Here is a 15,245-nt window from a genome sequence, read left to right on the forward strand (position 1 = left end):
GGCTGAGTTTCCACGTCCTCTAGCCCTTCTCGGTCCGGCTTATGCTTGGGATGGCACAAGCCGCGGACACTTCCGTCCTCCGACACACACGTGAGAGATGAACTGAGAGCTGTGTCATCTTGTCAGACTGCCACAGAGCTGCCTACCTCACAAACCCTCCTCAGGCACCACGTGGCACTGAGCTCCTGCCCGAGAACTGACCAGCCTGAGGGGGGTCTGATGCAAACGAGAACAGAGACACGTGAAGAGACCAGACCCTGGGCCTTCACAGATTCATTAGTGATGGTTCCAACTGTTCGAGAGCAAGTCGGAAAGCCCTAGGCGTGTGGTGACATGTCATTTTGCGGAGGCAAATATTTGAATCATGCACGTCAAAGATGGAGCAAGCTGAGGCCCGCCCCAGCGTCTGTGCCTCAGTGGGGTTTGTGGTTCTCATTTCATAAACAGCACCTTTCAATTCACACCGCACTGTGAGTTGACTGGCCCATTTTTCAGACGCGATAGGATGCTCTGCGACCCAGAGTCGGGTCCCTAAACCAGCAGCATCAGCACCACCGGAGTGATGTGTGGAAAGGCAGAATCCTGGGTCCCCCCCCTCAGGCCTGCTGGCTCAGAGTCTACACTTTAACAAGATCCCTAGCTGACCCACATGCAAATCAAAGCTCGAGAAGCACTGCTGTGCGGAAGTCATGTATTTGAGAAGTTTCTTCACGTGTCCTCAATAAAGGTCAAGGGTCTATTTTGTACTCCTACAAAGAGGCAGATGGACACAGCTAGGTATGTTTTTCTTAATAATTAGAAGTGCTGAATTGGGTATTGAGGAATGGAAGCCACCCTAGGCTGCAAATTTATTTTCTACCTTGCCCAGATTAAAAGGTTGGCTACGATTGCTTACATTCAGTGGCCTGATCCCTCCCCCCTGGGCCTGGGTGAACCATAAAAATCAGGGTTCAGGATCCTGAGAGCCCAAACCTCAGACATCGCCTCCTACACAGGGCTTAAACCCTCAGGCAGAATTCTCATGCTCAGCTTTCTCCTTTGAGACCTTTCCTCCTTGAGCTCCCAAATTGTCCCTGCCCTTCCTGGACCCTGGATACAGTAAATACAGACAACCTTTGATTTCTTCAAAGTATGCTCAAGGCCATTTGATGGGAAGTTAGCTGGGAAATCAAGCTCCTGCTAAACATGTGGGCCTCTGATGGGGACAGAGGGGGAGGGCAAAAACCAGGGGTGGGGAGGGCTGGCACCTGGGAGGGCTCTCAGGAGAAGGGTCTAGGGACAAAGGTAACAAAGGTAAGGGCTCTTCTTCCCAAACTCTCCCCTTTCCCTAAATCTTCAATGACTCTGTGCAAAAGGACCCCCTGGAAAGAAACACAAGAGGGTGGCAGGAAAGCCAGAGATAGGCGTGAGAGAGAAAGAGATGGCAGATATTCTGAAAAGTCAATCAGCGAAAAGGGGAAAAGGGATTTAATCAAGAGGAAGAGATAAACCTAGGCTGGCTGATGAGCTCAGGCCTGGTTTGGATCCAAGGAAGGATAAGAAATTCAGACAAGGGTGCTAGGTGGAGGCTGCTGTGAGCATCAGCCAGAGCCAGAAGGGCTGACCCCACAGCAGGGTGTCAGAGAGCCCTGGCTCCCAAGCCCAAACCCCAAGCCTGTTTATCTGCAGTAAGGTCAAAGCCATTTCCGAGCCTCGGCACTCCCATATGTAACACAGGGATGTAGAATGTGGTTTCTTCGGCCCCTACTTTGGTCTCAGGCCACACTCCATGAATGCTTCCGTGCTTTCTGTGTGCAGGGCTGCCAGGCTGTTGCCCCAGGACATGCCTGAAAGGACACTAGCCAGAGAACCCTGAGGGGAAGCGTTTGTGGGCAGGACGCCTGTCTATTCACTCTTATCCTAGTGACCAGGGCAGTGCTGCACACTCAGCAGGAGCAGAGAACGCAGTGGTCTGAGCTGAACATTCTCCACAGGGTCCCTCCTGATGCTAGGATGCTGAGCATCCCCAGTACACAGCCCAGTCCTCAGGGAGGCACTCCGCACCACACTGGTAGCCCAGCCAGAAGCCCAGCTCAGCAGATCTTGGAGCTTCCCTCCACCTCCTCCCCCACCACTAAGGAGGAGCCAGCCTTCTGTGCCCCTGGCCAGCCTGGGGGTTGAGGCACCTGAACTCAAGGTTGTTTGGCCACTGACTTGCTGGGTGATCTTGGGTGGTGCCACTTTCCTTCTCTGGGCCTCAATTTCCCTATCTGCAAAATGGGGGTAACTGATCCCTGTTGCCAACCCCTAACAGGAGTTGGGAGAACAGGGTGCTCCTAGGCAGGGGAGAGGTGCTTTGAAAATGAAAGATGGAGCCCATGTGAACTGGAAGCCTCAGGCAGTGGCTGAGCTCCCATCATAAACACTTCCTGGTTACACGTCTGCCTGGCCATAGAAAAGTCTGTCTTTGGAGCTGAATGTCATCCTTCTGACACTGGGTATGTCACAGCCCTGATGTGCCAACGATGACATTATGCCTGGTCCCTTCTCCTTCCTTCACCCGCAGGGACTATGGAGACCCACTCTGTGAGGGGGACAGAGATGGGATTTGCCTCCCCCACCCCAGGCGAAAGAGGCAGCTTCCCATGCCTGCCTTGAATGAGGAGACCACTGGAAATAAAGCCACCCCCCTTCAGGGCATTCTGTGTCTGCCCTGGAGCCGCACCCTCCCCTCTCGGAGCCAGTCGGCTTCTCACAGGAAAGCCAGCTAACCCCGACCCCTGCCGGGCTGAGCCCTAAACCCCTGCCCAAGACCAAGGTGAGCTTGCATACATCCTAAGCCGTGACCCAGGCCCACACTCCATGCCCAAGTCCTGACCCCACGTAGGCATTCTACCAGGATCATCAGGTGAGAGAGTGTGGGTGGCTGGATAGCTCAGTGCCACTTCACCCTACAGGGAGCCAGCCCCCAACAGGTCCTTCTGAGGCTGCATTGGGAGTGCCATCTTGGTCTACGGAGGAGAAACCCTTATCACCTGAGCAGCTGGAACCAACCTACAGGAAAGGGAGTGAATGCTGGTCTGAGGGCACAGGCAGGGGGTCCTCTCGGGCTTTCTTGGGGACTCCCAGGCTTACATTTGTTCTGGAAACAGAGGAAAAAAAATCGAAAAGCTGTTGTGGGCAGATCTGAAGGGCTTCTCGGTCCAACACATACCTCTGGCCCAAGGAGACTCGGGCACAGCCCTGACATCTCCCTCTCCCACCGTGTCCTGCCCTTTCCAATCCCGTGTAGTCCCCCCTTCCCCACAGCACACATTCCACCTCCCAGTGGGCAGTTTTATACAAGCTGGAACCCACGGGGGCCTCTTCTCCCAGGATGCCTGGCTTATATACTCGCTTAACACCATCTTCTTGTCCGGAAATTCCTGGAGGCCAGGAATGATGGTGGAGTTAGGCCTGGCATCAACAGCCTGCCTATGGTGTAGCTAAGGCTTCACTTTTCCTACTGGGTTCATCGCATTTGACAAATCCCCAGTTCCCTCTGATGTAAAACTTGACAATGCGCCTGGTCACCCAAGAGCTCTGATGGAGATGGACGAGATCAATCTTGTTTCCACGCCTGCTAACAACATCCATTCTGCAACCCAAGGATCAAGGAGTAAGTCTGACTTTCAAGTCTCATTATTGAAGAAATACATTTTGTAAGGCCACAGCTGCCATCGTCATCTCTGATGAATCTGGGCAAAATGAATTGAAAACCTTCTGGAAAGGATTCACCGTTCTAGATGCCACTAAGAACATTTGTGATTCATGGGAAGAGGTCAAAATATAAACATTAACAGGAGTTTGTAAGAAGTTGATCCCAACCCTCATGGATGACTTTGAGGGGTTCACGACTTCAGGGGAGGAAGTCACTGCAGATGTGGTGGAAACAGCAAGAGAACTAGAATTAGAAGCGGGGCCTGAAGCCGTGACTGACTTGCTGATCTCAGGATCAAACTTTAATGGATGAGGAGTTGCTGCTCGTGGATGAGCAAAGAAAGTGGTTTCTAGAGACGGAATCTACTGCTGGTGAGGAAGCTGTGAAGACTGTTGAAATGACAACAAAGGATGGAGAATGTTACGTAATTTAGTTGATAAAGCGGTGGCGGGGTTTGAGAGGATCGACTCCAATTTTGAAAGAAGTTCTACTGTGGGGACAATGCTATCAAATAGCATCGCCTGCTGCAGAGAAATTGTTCATGAAAGGGCGAGTCAATCGGAGCAGCAAACTTCACTGTTGTCTTATTTTAAGAAACTGCCACAGCCACCCAGCCTTCAGCAACCACCACCCTGATCGGTCAGCAGCCATCGACGGAGGCGAGACCTCCAGCAGCAAAAAGATTGTTGTGACTCACTGAAGGCTCAGATGATGGTCAGCAATGTTTGGCAACACAGTGTTTTTTAATTAAGGTATGTACCTTGTTTTATAGACATAATCCTATTGTACAGTTAACAGACTACAGTACTGTGTAAACATCACTTTTATGTGCACTGGGAAACCAAAAAATCTCGTGTGACTCTTCTTGTGATATTTATTGTGGTGGTCTGGAGCAAAACCCACCATATCTCTGATGTGTGCCGGCATAAACCGTGTGCTAATTACAAATGGTCCTTATCTATGCATTAGGAAGGCCTGGCAGGAATCTACAGCTCTCAGTCTGTGATAACCTGAAAACCCTGGCCTCACACTTCTCTCCCACCAGACCCTGGGGGTTCTCGCTGGCTGGGGCAAGATGTCTGGGCTGGTAAAGTGGTTCTAAGGTCAGTAGAGTGTCATCATTTAGACCAAAGCTGAACCCCTGGATATGTCGCTGCACAGACAGAGTAAGGGGAAGGTGGGAGAGCCCCTCAGAGAAGAGGCCCCAGGGAGCTCAGAAGAAGAAATGGATCCTACCAAGATGGGGGTCGGGGGGGCAAGGCTGCTAGAACTCAATGGAGACCTGACGCTGATGTAGCTACACGCTGGCTTCAGGTGTCCAAGATGGCGGTTAGCATGGGAGCCCACCCACCCTTGAGCAGGAGAAACTGGGACCAGACACAAGGACAGTTTCTGATGCTGGACAGGGACGTGTTGTGTGGGTCCTTGAGACAAGGGCAGGACTGACCTCTCTAGGGCAGTTAGTCCGCTGCAGACAGCAGGCCCCACTGGCCCCCCAGTACAGTGCTTCAGAGGCTTTATGACTTACGTGGAGGAACAATTTTTGACTACATAACATACATATATAAGCAGAGGGTGGTAAAAACTTGAAAAAATATGGAAAAAAAAAACCCACAGTGAATGAATAGGCCAATAGGGGAGGGGGGTTCTTTCTCAACGTAATGGAATCATCCTCCCTGCAGAAAAGAACAAAGCTGATCAAGCCAGGCCCTGCGCTGACCCCATACCCCTAGGGGGAGGAATTCCACGAGGAGAGGTCCCCAGAGGCTGAACAGACAGACCAAGAGAATCCCCAAGGAGTCTCAGGGAAGGACGTAGGATGGATCTCCGAGCCATCAATCTCTCTCTCTCTCTCTCTCTCTCTCTCTCTCTCTCTCTCTCTCTCTCCCCCCAGGAGAATGGTTGGATGGGGGGAGCCCTCTGTCATCCCACTTGTCCACTGGGAAGCTATCAAAGTTCTGGATCCCAGGTTGGTGTCTCTGAGGAAGGTAGGACCAAGTCCCCAACTGAGAATAAAGCCTGAGAGGACCCTCAGCGCCTTCTAACCCGCTCTCTTCTTGAAAAACCAAGGAAGCAACACATATGGCTTATACCTTGCCCACCAGTGGACTCCAGAGACTGCCCTCAGGTTCTCTGTGCCCATCGGCCTCTCCAGCCAACCTCAGGGGACTGACCTTCCTCCCCAGCATCAGAATCGTCCCCACACCCCACACACCTAGCTGGTTATGCTCTTGATCACGAGGTAAGAAGGGTGAGATGGAAGGGGTTCAATCTGATTCAGAATGGGTCAAGGGCTGGGAGAGGGCTGGGAGAGGCCTGGGACAGAGTGAGCAGAGATAAGCTGGTAAGGACATGACTGCAAACCATTTGTAGAAAACAAACCAAATGGCTGTGGAAGTGGAGAAAACCCTACACTCAGTGGTAACAGGTCGAACCCCATCAATCCCAAACATATCAGCTGTTCCTCCACTCAGGTAGAAGGGAGTTACGGGGGCAGTGATGGGGGGAACCAGACCCAGTACAGCTGCCCTCAGGGGAGGTGACGAAAAGGAGTCTCCCTTCCAATACCCAGAGCAGAGAGAATGTCCACGTGAGTCACTGGTGGGGGCTGGAGCAATTTGTACACACTGGGCTGGGGGTGGGAATATCAGGAAACAGTGTATATCCAGTGGCATTCGTGAGCTTCCCAAAGAACCAAGGTACCCCAAAGGAAATCCAACTTCTAAAGAACCGAGACCCTAACTCCTCTAGGGAATCTGGTGATTTCCATCTCTATTTTCCTAGTGTGACCCTCCCTCTCTTTTCCCTTGCATGTAATCAGCATGTAGATTCGGAGCTCCTGGGTTGGCTGAAGGATAGGTGGGCAATGACATTTTAAAGGCATTTTAATCAGAAAGAAATCTCGCAAATGCCCATGCTAGATTACCCTGTCAGCAACATGCAGGCCTCCTCCTGCGACCTGAGTGCAGGGCCCACACCGCGGTCGGAAGTGACGACGGCACTGACACAGTGGTACTTACAAGTAGATGCTGGACTCATTGCCTCCCATGTCTGGAGACTGAAGTTTCTGAACGAGGATGACAATAATGCCGATGAACAGCACAAAGTTCACCTGAGGAGCAAAGGAAAAGCAGAGGGAAGTGGTTCTGGGCAGAGACGCTCCATGCACCTGCCTCTGCATCGGCTGGGGCTCCGCCAACAGCCTTCCCGGCCCCGGCCCCATCCAGTCACAATCCCATCTGGACTCATCGCCCAAGATGGCGACATGAGAGCACTTGTTTGTCTCCCGAGCTCCCCACAGTATCGTTGAAATGACAGAAGAGACAGAAGAATAAGAATTCCATAGGAGTACTGAGAAATGGGAACGATTATCATGAGTGACCCAGAAAAGGGAGCAACTTCCGGAAGCGAAAGAGCAAATAGGTCAGGATGATGGAAAAACTACAACACCAGACAGATAGAGAAGAGGCTATTGCGGAGGTGAGAGCTGTCCTCTGGAGCAACTCCAAGTTCAGAGTCACTGAATATGGGGAACTGGAATTGACAACCATACGGATTATTATTATAATTCAAGGACTGCCCAGGAATAGTAACAGCAGCATTTACCTTCAGGAAAAGACCAGGGACAAAAGTTCTCTAAACAAAGTGGGAAGCTGTGTGTACAGTGAGAAAGGGGGAGGGAGGCAAGCAAATAAATAGAAACAAACCACCATGAGAGGTCTACACAGCGTCTTCCACATGTAGGTGAAGCTGCACTTGGGAAAAAAATGGAGCATCTAACACTTATTAAAAAATAATAAACACTGAAGATAAAATAATTAAGCATTCAAATCAAAAACTACAAAAAGGGTACCACAAATTTAATCTATATGAGAAGAAAATTAATAAAGATAAAAATTCCTTATAATCCTTATAAAGAAATAGGGGGGAAAAATAGACTTGATCGATGAAAATAAATTTTATTTTTAAGTCTTGTTTTGTTTATTTGTTTGTTTGTTTTCACAGATCTATTAGAATGATAAAGCACACTCCATGAGGCAGGGGTCTGTCAGCTTCCCACTACCTGCCCAGTGTTTAATCAGTACCTAGAATTAAACTCAGTAAATACTGCTAACTGCATGTGTTAATAAATCCAAAAAGAGAAAATGAATTAAACAAACAAAAAAGAGACAGAAAGAAAGGATAAAACAACAGATGCATAGAATATTTTAAATCATCAGAAGAAATCAAACAAAATGGAAAAATATAAATTAACAAAATCAGAACAAGAAGATGTAGAAAATCTGAGTAAAATAATGACCTCAAAAGACATTTAAAAAGTAATCAAAGATGTATGCAGGAAAAGACACCCGGCCCAGATCACTTTACAGACCAATTTCAGAACACCTTTAAGGAAAATGTAATTTACACACTACGTCATTGTTTAAAAGCAAATAAAAAGAAAAGCCCCCAAATTACCTAGGAGGCTAACGAAACCCTGCTACAAAGCACACACATAGACACACACATACACACAGACACAGACACAGACACACACACACACACACACACACACACACACACACACACACACAGAGGCACACCTCTAAATCCAGATAATCTACGAAGAGCAATGCAAAAACTATAAAAATATGAACAAATAGAATTTAGCAGTGTACTAAATGGACAAACAGATCACAGCTATAAAGGTTTTACGCCAAGAATTCAAAAAAACCCATTAATATTTGCTACATTAACAGATTAAAATAATGATTTACTATTGTTTTCCATGAGATTCCCCATAAGATTGGCGAATAGTCTGGTAATTGTCACCTCAACAAAGACATGGGAAATGAGCACTCTCATCCTCTGCTCTTGGATGGCAATTTGATATCCATGAAAATGTAAATGTACACAGCCTTTATCCCAGAAATTCTACTCCTAGAGATTTATTCTAAAGACATAGTCACATATGCTCAAAGATAGGCACAAATGCAGACTTTGTGGTGGTGTTCATAATGAAGACAAAAGGAATGCTAGAAATGTCTGTCCCTTAGGGAATAATGATTTCAATAAATGTATCCAAAACACATTTGATAAAATTCAACACCTATTCCTGACTTTAAAAAATATACACACTGAAACAAGCCAGGGATAGAAACTTCCCTAATAAATTGAAGGGTAACTTCCCAAAACTATAGCAAACATCATCCTCAACAAAACCAAGGAATCAGTGGTATAAATATTAGAAAGAAGGAGAAAAACTATTTTTATTTAAAGATTATATAATTTTCTACCTAGAAAATCCACGAGAAACAATTGAAAGAAGATGAGAATAAGAGAGTTTTGAAAGGTAACCAAGAAAACATAAACAAAACGAGTAACTCTTACACCCCAGTAGTAACCTACTAGAAAATATAATGAATGAATGATTCCTAGACACAGTAAAATCACAAACTGGCTGGATTTATCTTGGAGGTAAATTTAACAAGACAACAAAAAAACTGTACAAAATGACTCTATGAGAAAGACTGAATAAATGGAGAACCGTGCCATGTTCTTGGAGAGGAAGACTCAATATTTTAAGAAAATCAATCACAGTAGTTCCCCCTTATCCATGGGGGATACTTTCCAAGCCCCCCAATGGATGCCTGAAACCACAGATAGCACCAAACCCTATATATACTATGTTTCTTTTCCTAGACACACATACTTATGATAGAGTTAATTTATAAAATAGGCATGAGAGATTAACAATACCTAACAATGGTAACAGTATACTGTCATAAAAGTTATGTGAATGTGGTCTCTCTATCTCTCTCAAAATCTGATAACCAATCTGATAACCGAGATGGCTGCTAAGTGACTAGCAGATAGGTGTACTAGCCTGTACAGTGAGGATACATTGGACGAAGGAATGGTTCATGTCCTGGATGGGACGGCGTGAGATTTCACACTACACACAAAAATGACATGCAGTTTAAAACTTATGAACTGTGTATTTCTGGAATTGTCCATTTAATATTTTTGGACCACAGTTGACAACAGGTATATTAACTCAGAAAGCGCAACTGCAGACAAGGGGGAAGAACTGTGTCTTCCAGATTAGTTTATAAATTCAATGTAATTCCTATAAAATCTTAATTAGCCTTGTTTTTGCAACTTGACAAGGGATTTAGAAATCTACTTGAAAAAGCAAATGTGCAAGAAAATTTTGAAGAAAAAAGAATAAAGAAGGGGAAATTAGCATGCCAGATATCAAAACATGCTACAATGTTACAGTAACTAGCACAATGGAGTACTGGCCATGGAGAAAGCTAATAGATTAGTAACAGAATAGAAAATCTAGAACTAAATACAAATAGGGTACACTGAGTAATTATGTTGCAATGACATTTCAACCTAATGGAGAGAGGCTGATCTATTCAATAAAATAAATAAATAAAATGAGAGAGGGGAACGTCTGTCCATTAAAAAAATAAAATTAGACCAAGTTAGGTATTATTTCAGATCAAAGAAATAAACTTTCAGCTGAATTAAAGCATGTAATAACCCAATCCACAAAAATGTTACAAAACAATTGGGAAGCATATGTTTATATCTTAGGTTGGGAAAGTCCTCTGTAAACAAGAAATAAGGCTCAGAATTTGGGAAGAGAAAGCCTGATGGTTTGACTGTATGAGAGTTTGCCATCTTGGAAATACACTCACAACACATATACCAGGTGAAATGTTACTACCCTTTAAACAATAAGAAAAACAACAAGCGGGTTACAAAAATAAGTAAAAGAAATAAACAGGTAATAACCAGAATAAAAACAAATTGTCAATAAATGTTTGGAAAGAATGGTCTGTGCCACTAGCAACATGAAGAAATGAACATTAAAACAATGAGCGACTATTATCCCCCGTAAGACTGTGCAAAAATTTAAATGATTGATATTACAGGTGCAGACAGTGATTTGGGGTGCCCTTTTTAATGCAGCAATTTCACTTCTAAGGATTAATTCTAAAGACATAGTCACATGTGCTCAAAACTATGCACAGAACCATTCCTAGGAGTCTCTTTCCTGATGAGGAAAAATGGGATATTACAAATGGCCAACACTAGCAGAACAGAATATAACGTTTCATGTAGCGGCCATGAACAAGGGGCTGGTGTGGGTGGTGACCTCCTTATTTCCCCTCCTGCTGTGCCATATGGCCTAGGCCACCACTCTCCCCTGCTCCTTCCCCCAAGGACACTCACCATGATGGAACCAACCACAGGACCTTTGATCACCCACCACAGAGCTGTGTTGTCGTTCATATCCCAGCAGCTGACAGACAGACAGAGAGAAAGAACAGAGATTATGTTCAGGGGCCCAGAAGCCTGCAGTACAATGTCCCTGGCCCCTGGGTGGTGCTTCGTTTCTTGCAGCCCCCGAGGAAGGGCAGCTGGAAGGAGAGCTCTCAGGCAGGCTGCAGACCCTGCCGGCCCTACTTCATCAAGTGCTGTGGTCCTTCTTTCTGCTCCCCTGTCTAGGCAGGGACTGGAGCCCAAGAGTCAGAGTCATCAAGGGGCTCCTAGGCAAGGGCCACATTCCGCCTTTAGACCAAGGACTCTTGGGGTGCAACCTTCCCCTGAACATTCTTCCTCCCCTCCGTCCAAGGAAAAGAGCCCGTCAGAGCTGGGCCCAAGAGCAGAGCTGGGCTTTGAAACCATGCATTCTCTCACTGCCTTTAGGCTGAGAGGTGGCTGGATGGGTCCACCTGTGATGGGGTCAGGACGCAGCCAGTACCCAGGGCGGGGGGTGCAGTCTGGGCCGGCATTGCACAGCTAACGTGGACTCAGGGCCGCCACCGAGAACCCATGCGTAAGAACCTCCTCAGAGCTCCAGCCTGGCTCTCGGGCACATACTCACCCTGTGTCATCAAAGTACAGCCTCAGCATGGCCCACACCGACACACACACAGTTGGGGTCCCTGGAAAAGACAGGAAAAGGAGCCCTGTGGTAACAGGAACACCCAACAGGTCCAATGTCCCCTCAGACTTGGGGCTCCTGGTGGCCATTGTCCCTCCTCACACATGGGGTTCTGGCCCACAGGGCATGTCTCCCTCTCAGACCCGGAGTCCTGGCGACCCTAACTGTCCCTCACCACCAGGCCTCCGAGGGGTTCACGTCTCCCCCAGACCGTGGACGACCTGGCCTCTCAGAAGGACTCCTGAATGTATCCTTTCTCAGACAATCAGCTTCCTATGGGCAGGAAGAGCAAGAAAGGGCCCAAGAACCAGAAGTGCCTGCCACCAGCAGGGGCAGGGGCGTGCTTGCATCCTCTGACGGGACACTCCCTGACGGGACACTCCCTGACGGCAGCACCAAGGACACAGCTGGCCATGACGCCTGGGCCTGTCCAGGCCACAGCTGGTGACCTACCCCAGCCAATAAGGGTGTACCAGTAGAAGTATCGCCTCTCGGGGAAGAAGGTCTCCACCAGCAGGGTGAAGAGGTACAGGCCCTCGATGAACAGCCAAAAGTAGTTGGACACGACGCAGTAGTGGAAGAAAACCATCACAGCCTTGCATTCCACCTGCAGAGAGCGCGGGAGGGTGTGGGAGACGTGAGGCCCCATCTGAGCCCTGAACATCCAGCCCAGAGAGACCACACAGAATCCTGGGGCCCCTCAGCGATGGCGTGCTCGGGCTCACACATCCCATGGGTCTGAAACACTCCACATTCCTGGATTTGAAGAGTTTACAATTGTAGCAGCCTATGATTCTGAATCAAAGCTGCCCAAGGAGGCAACAATGCCATGTCAGAAAAGACAGGGTGGGGGGGTGAGCACAGAGCCCCTCCCCTCCCCAGACTCCGCCTCCCCCTTCATCCTGTCCCTTCCCCGCTCCCACAGGCTCCCACAGGCGAGGTGAGTAGGGAGGACCCCGCAGGAGGCCCCTTGGTGAAATGAGGGTTTCAGACATCACGGGGTAGGGGAAATCGTCCTGGCCCCCCAGAAATCTCACAGAGACCCCCTCTAAGTGTGCCCTCCCAGGTCAAGGCTCTGTGGTCTGCACTGTTCTTTCCATCCTGCTCCATCAAGGCCTAACCCCTCTGCTTCCCTCCACAGGTCTGAGAACCAGGGAGGTGGTCGGGGAAGAACGTGAGCCAATCAGCCCCCCAGCTCCACTGGGGGGCACATTAAACGAGCAGGTCCAGGCAAACCCTGTCTCTGAGCCTGTGCTCCTCAGCCAGGTGGCACTGGGCCTTTGCACCTGACCTTCCTCAGCAGTTCTGCCAAGTGTATACACAAGACTAGGGACAGGAAGCGACATCATACTGGGAAATGACTGGCTACCAGTAGCCTCACGGTCACTCCTGCATTTCCATGTTCACTGGGGACACTGCCTGAACCTGCAGGAAAACACCCTGATGGCGGCGTGTCCCGGGGAGGTGGAGTCCTGGCAGGCCAGGGGGCCTTCCTGGCGAGGCAAGGCGAGGCTCACTCACAGTGGAGACGAAGCAGTGGTTGCTGTCCTGCTCGGCATAGAGGATCCAGTCTTTGATGAAGACAGAGATGGCCCTCAGCATGAACGACACGAACAGGTTCATGTGGATGAAGTTTCGGGTGCAGTGCAGCTTCCTACACCCGCAGGCCACGGAGGAAGAGGCCTTGAGGCAGTGAACCCACAGCTTTCCAACCCCCCACCCGCTCAGGTCTGCTCTGGGCCACATGCACGGCTGTGTCTCAGGGGGACCTCCTACCTAGACCACCTCTTCCCTCCCACCTCTCTGATTCAAGCCCCTGTCACTAAGCCCCATTATTCCCGAGACCAGACTTCTCCCTCCTGTGGCCTCTCTATCGAGACTAGGAAGACACAAGCGTGGCACGTAGGTCTTCTGCCTGGGCAGGGTCTGCCTTGCTGTGTGGCCCTGGACAAGCCAGTAGCCCTCTCTGGGGTCAAGCTTCCCATCTGTTATCTGGGGTGGGGGAAATGCCTCCCAAGGGAGCTGCAGGACTAACATCCAGGAGATGAGTATGGGCTCTGAGCTGGGGTGGGCGACCTCACTCCCACACTGCTGGGAACCTCACCGGAAGCGACACAGGATGACCATGGCCGTGGTGAGGGTGACGAGGGACGTGCTGTAGCCAACCGTGTACAGGGCCTTCACCGACATGTAGTAATAATCCTGGAGCAGGGCACAGACATGGAGGGCTCCACGTGGGGCCTGCCCAGCCCCCAACCCCCGGCGGAACTGCACCCAGTTTCCCAGGCCAGGGCCTACCCACCTCTGGGCCCTCTGCCCACGTCCTCCGTCCTGTCTTCTCTTCCTCCACTGCCCCGTCAGTGCCTCTCCCACCCGGCCTCCCCAACGCTCCAACCCCACTGAGCTGCTTCCTCCCCTGAGCACAGGGGCTGCAGGCGCTCAGGAAATGCTTGTTGAACAGCAGCGCTGACCAATGAGAAAAGGCAGCAGCCTTAGCCTGGGAAAGGGTCCAGGTGGGGCTGGAGGAGCTCAGGCAGCAAAGCAGCTGCTTCTCAGCCTAGAATGAGTGAATGAACGTCCTCCTGCATCTAGCGCCAGGCGTGGGTACACAGCAGGTGCTCATGAATGCTGCCTGGGGACCCCAGCTTCCTGTCGTCCCATCAGACGTCAAGGCCCCTGGTGGCCTTACCCTTCCACCTGCCTCCTCAGCCCACCTCCATGCCTCTGGGCAGCGGCAGACTCACCTGGTCCCCAGGCTCAGATTCATAGTCATCAAATCCGCAAGCATCAAAGTAATGAGGGAACGGCTCTGACCAGCCGTCCTCCGTGCAGTTCCGACTCACCACCCTCATGTCTGCGGCAGAAGGAAAGCTCAGGGAGGCACGAAAATGATTTAAGCGGGTCCTGAAATTCTTATTCAAAAGTTACTTCTTAAGTGGGAATTCCTGGAAACCCACGTGCGCATCTGGTAAGCATGGCGAGTCAAGGTTCATGAAATCCTTCACTGTCTGAGGGCAAAGAGTGATTGCTGATGCCCTTGAGCTCAGCCTTTACAAAGGACAAGGGGGGTGCGTGGGGGTGGGGGACAAGGCACGAGCTGATCTTTTAACAAGGGGTGAAGGGACTGAGCCAGGCTGAATCCACCGCCATGCCTACCCCCCAGCTTCTGGAACTGGCAAATGCTCCCAGGGAAAGGCCTGAGCCCCTTCCCTAGGCCCTGCATCATCACTTATCAAAGACCAGTGAGCAGGGATCACAAACGCAGATTTTGGATCCAACACCCCCATCACCAGGGATCGTGGTCCAGGAATCACTTCAGGTGACTGGGAGCAGGAGCTCCCATCACACCTTGAGAAACTCAGCCCAAGGTGACACCTTCACCAGGAGCTCTGGGTCTTCCAGTAGCTGCAACATCCCACACCAAGGGGACACGTGGCTTGCTGAATTAACACAAACCAGACATCCACTAACCAAGCACCAGGTCTTATTAAATACATACTTAGGTTTTTTCAAAAAAGAACTTTTGCCTTTCCAGGTGTAGAGGGCTGTTTCCGATCGCAAACATACTATTTCTCTGATTGACTTTAAAGGCCACTTTGTGGGACACTGGAGGGGGTGGGAGCC

General features: G+C 49.5%; 1 protein-coding gene across 7 annotated transcripts in view; it reads right to left on the reverse strand.

Annotated features, from left to right (window-relative positions):
• Window positions 1-15,245, reverse strand: part of ADCYAP1R1 (ADCYAP receptor type I) — a 73,128-nt gene that overhangs the window by 12,077 nt on the left and 45,806 nt on the right. For 5 of the 7 annotated variants that reach the window (XM_019726202.3, XM_074340962.2, XM_019726201.3 and 2 more), the window contains 7 exons: window positions 14,366-14,475; window positions 13,726-13,823; window positions 13,143-13,275; window positions 12,075-12,228; window positions 11,562-11,622; window positions 10,907-10,976; window positions 6,700-6,791 (listed from right to left, as the gene is read on the reverse strand). In XM_019726202.3, coding sequence (XP_019581761.3) covers window positions 6,700-6,791; window positions 10,907-10,976; window positions 11,562-11,622; window positions 12,075-12,228; window positions 13,143-13,275; window positions 13,726-13,823; window positions 14,366-14,475 — 718 coding nt within the window. Of the gene's footprint in view, window positions 1-3,037; window positions 3,122-6,699; window positions 6,792-10,906; window positions 10,977-11,561; window positions 11,623-12,074; window positions 12,229-13,142; window positions 13,276-13,725; window positions 13,824-14,365; window positions 14,476-15,245 lie in introns of all 7 variants that reach the window. The other 2 variants (XM_019726203.3, XM_088797668.1) reach the window with 1 other exon arrangement.

Source organism: Rhinolophus sinicus, chromosome 4 (assembly GCF_057876585.1).
Source record: "Rhinolophus sinicus isolate RSI-liver-muscle chromosome 4, RSI-T2T, whole genome shotgun sequence".
NCBI classification, from domain to species: Eukaryota; Metazoa; Chordata; class Mammalia; order Chiroptera; family Rhinolophidae; genus Rhinolophus; species Rhinolophus sinicus.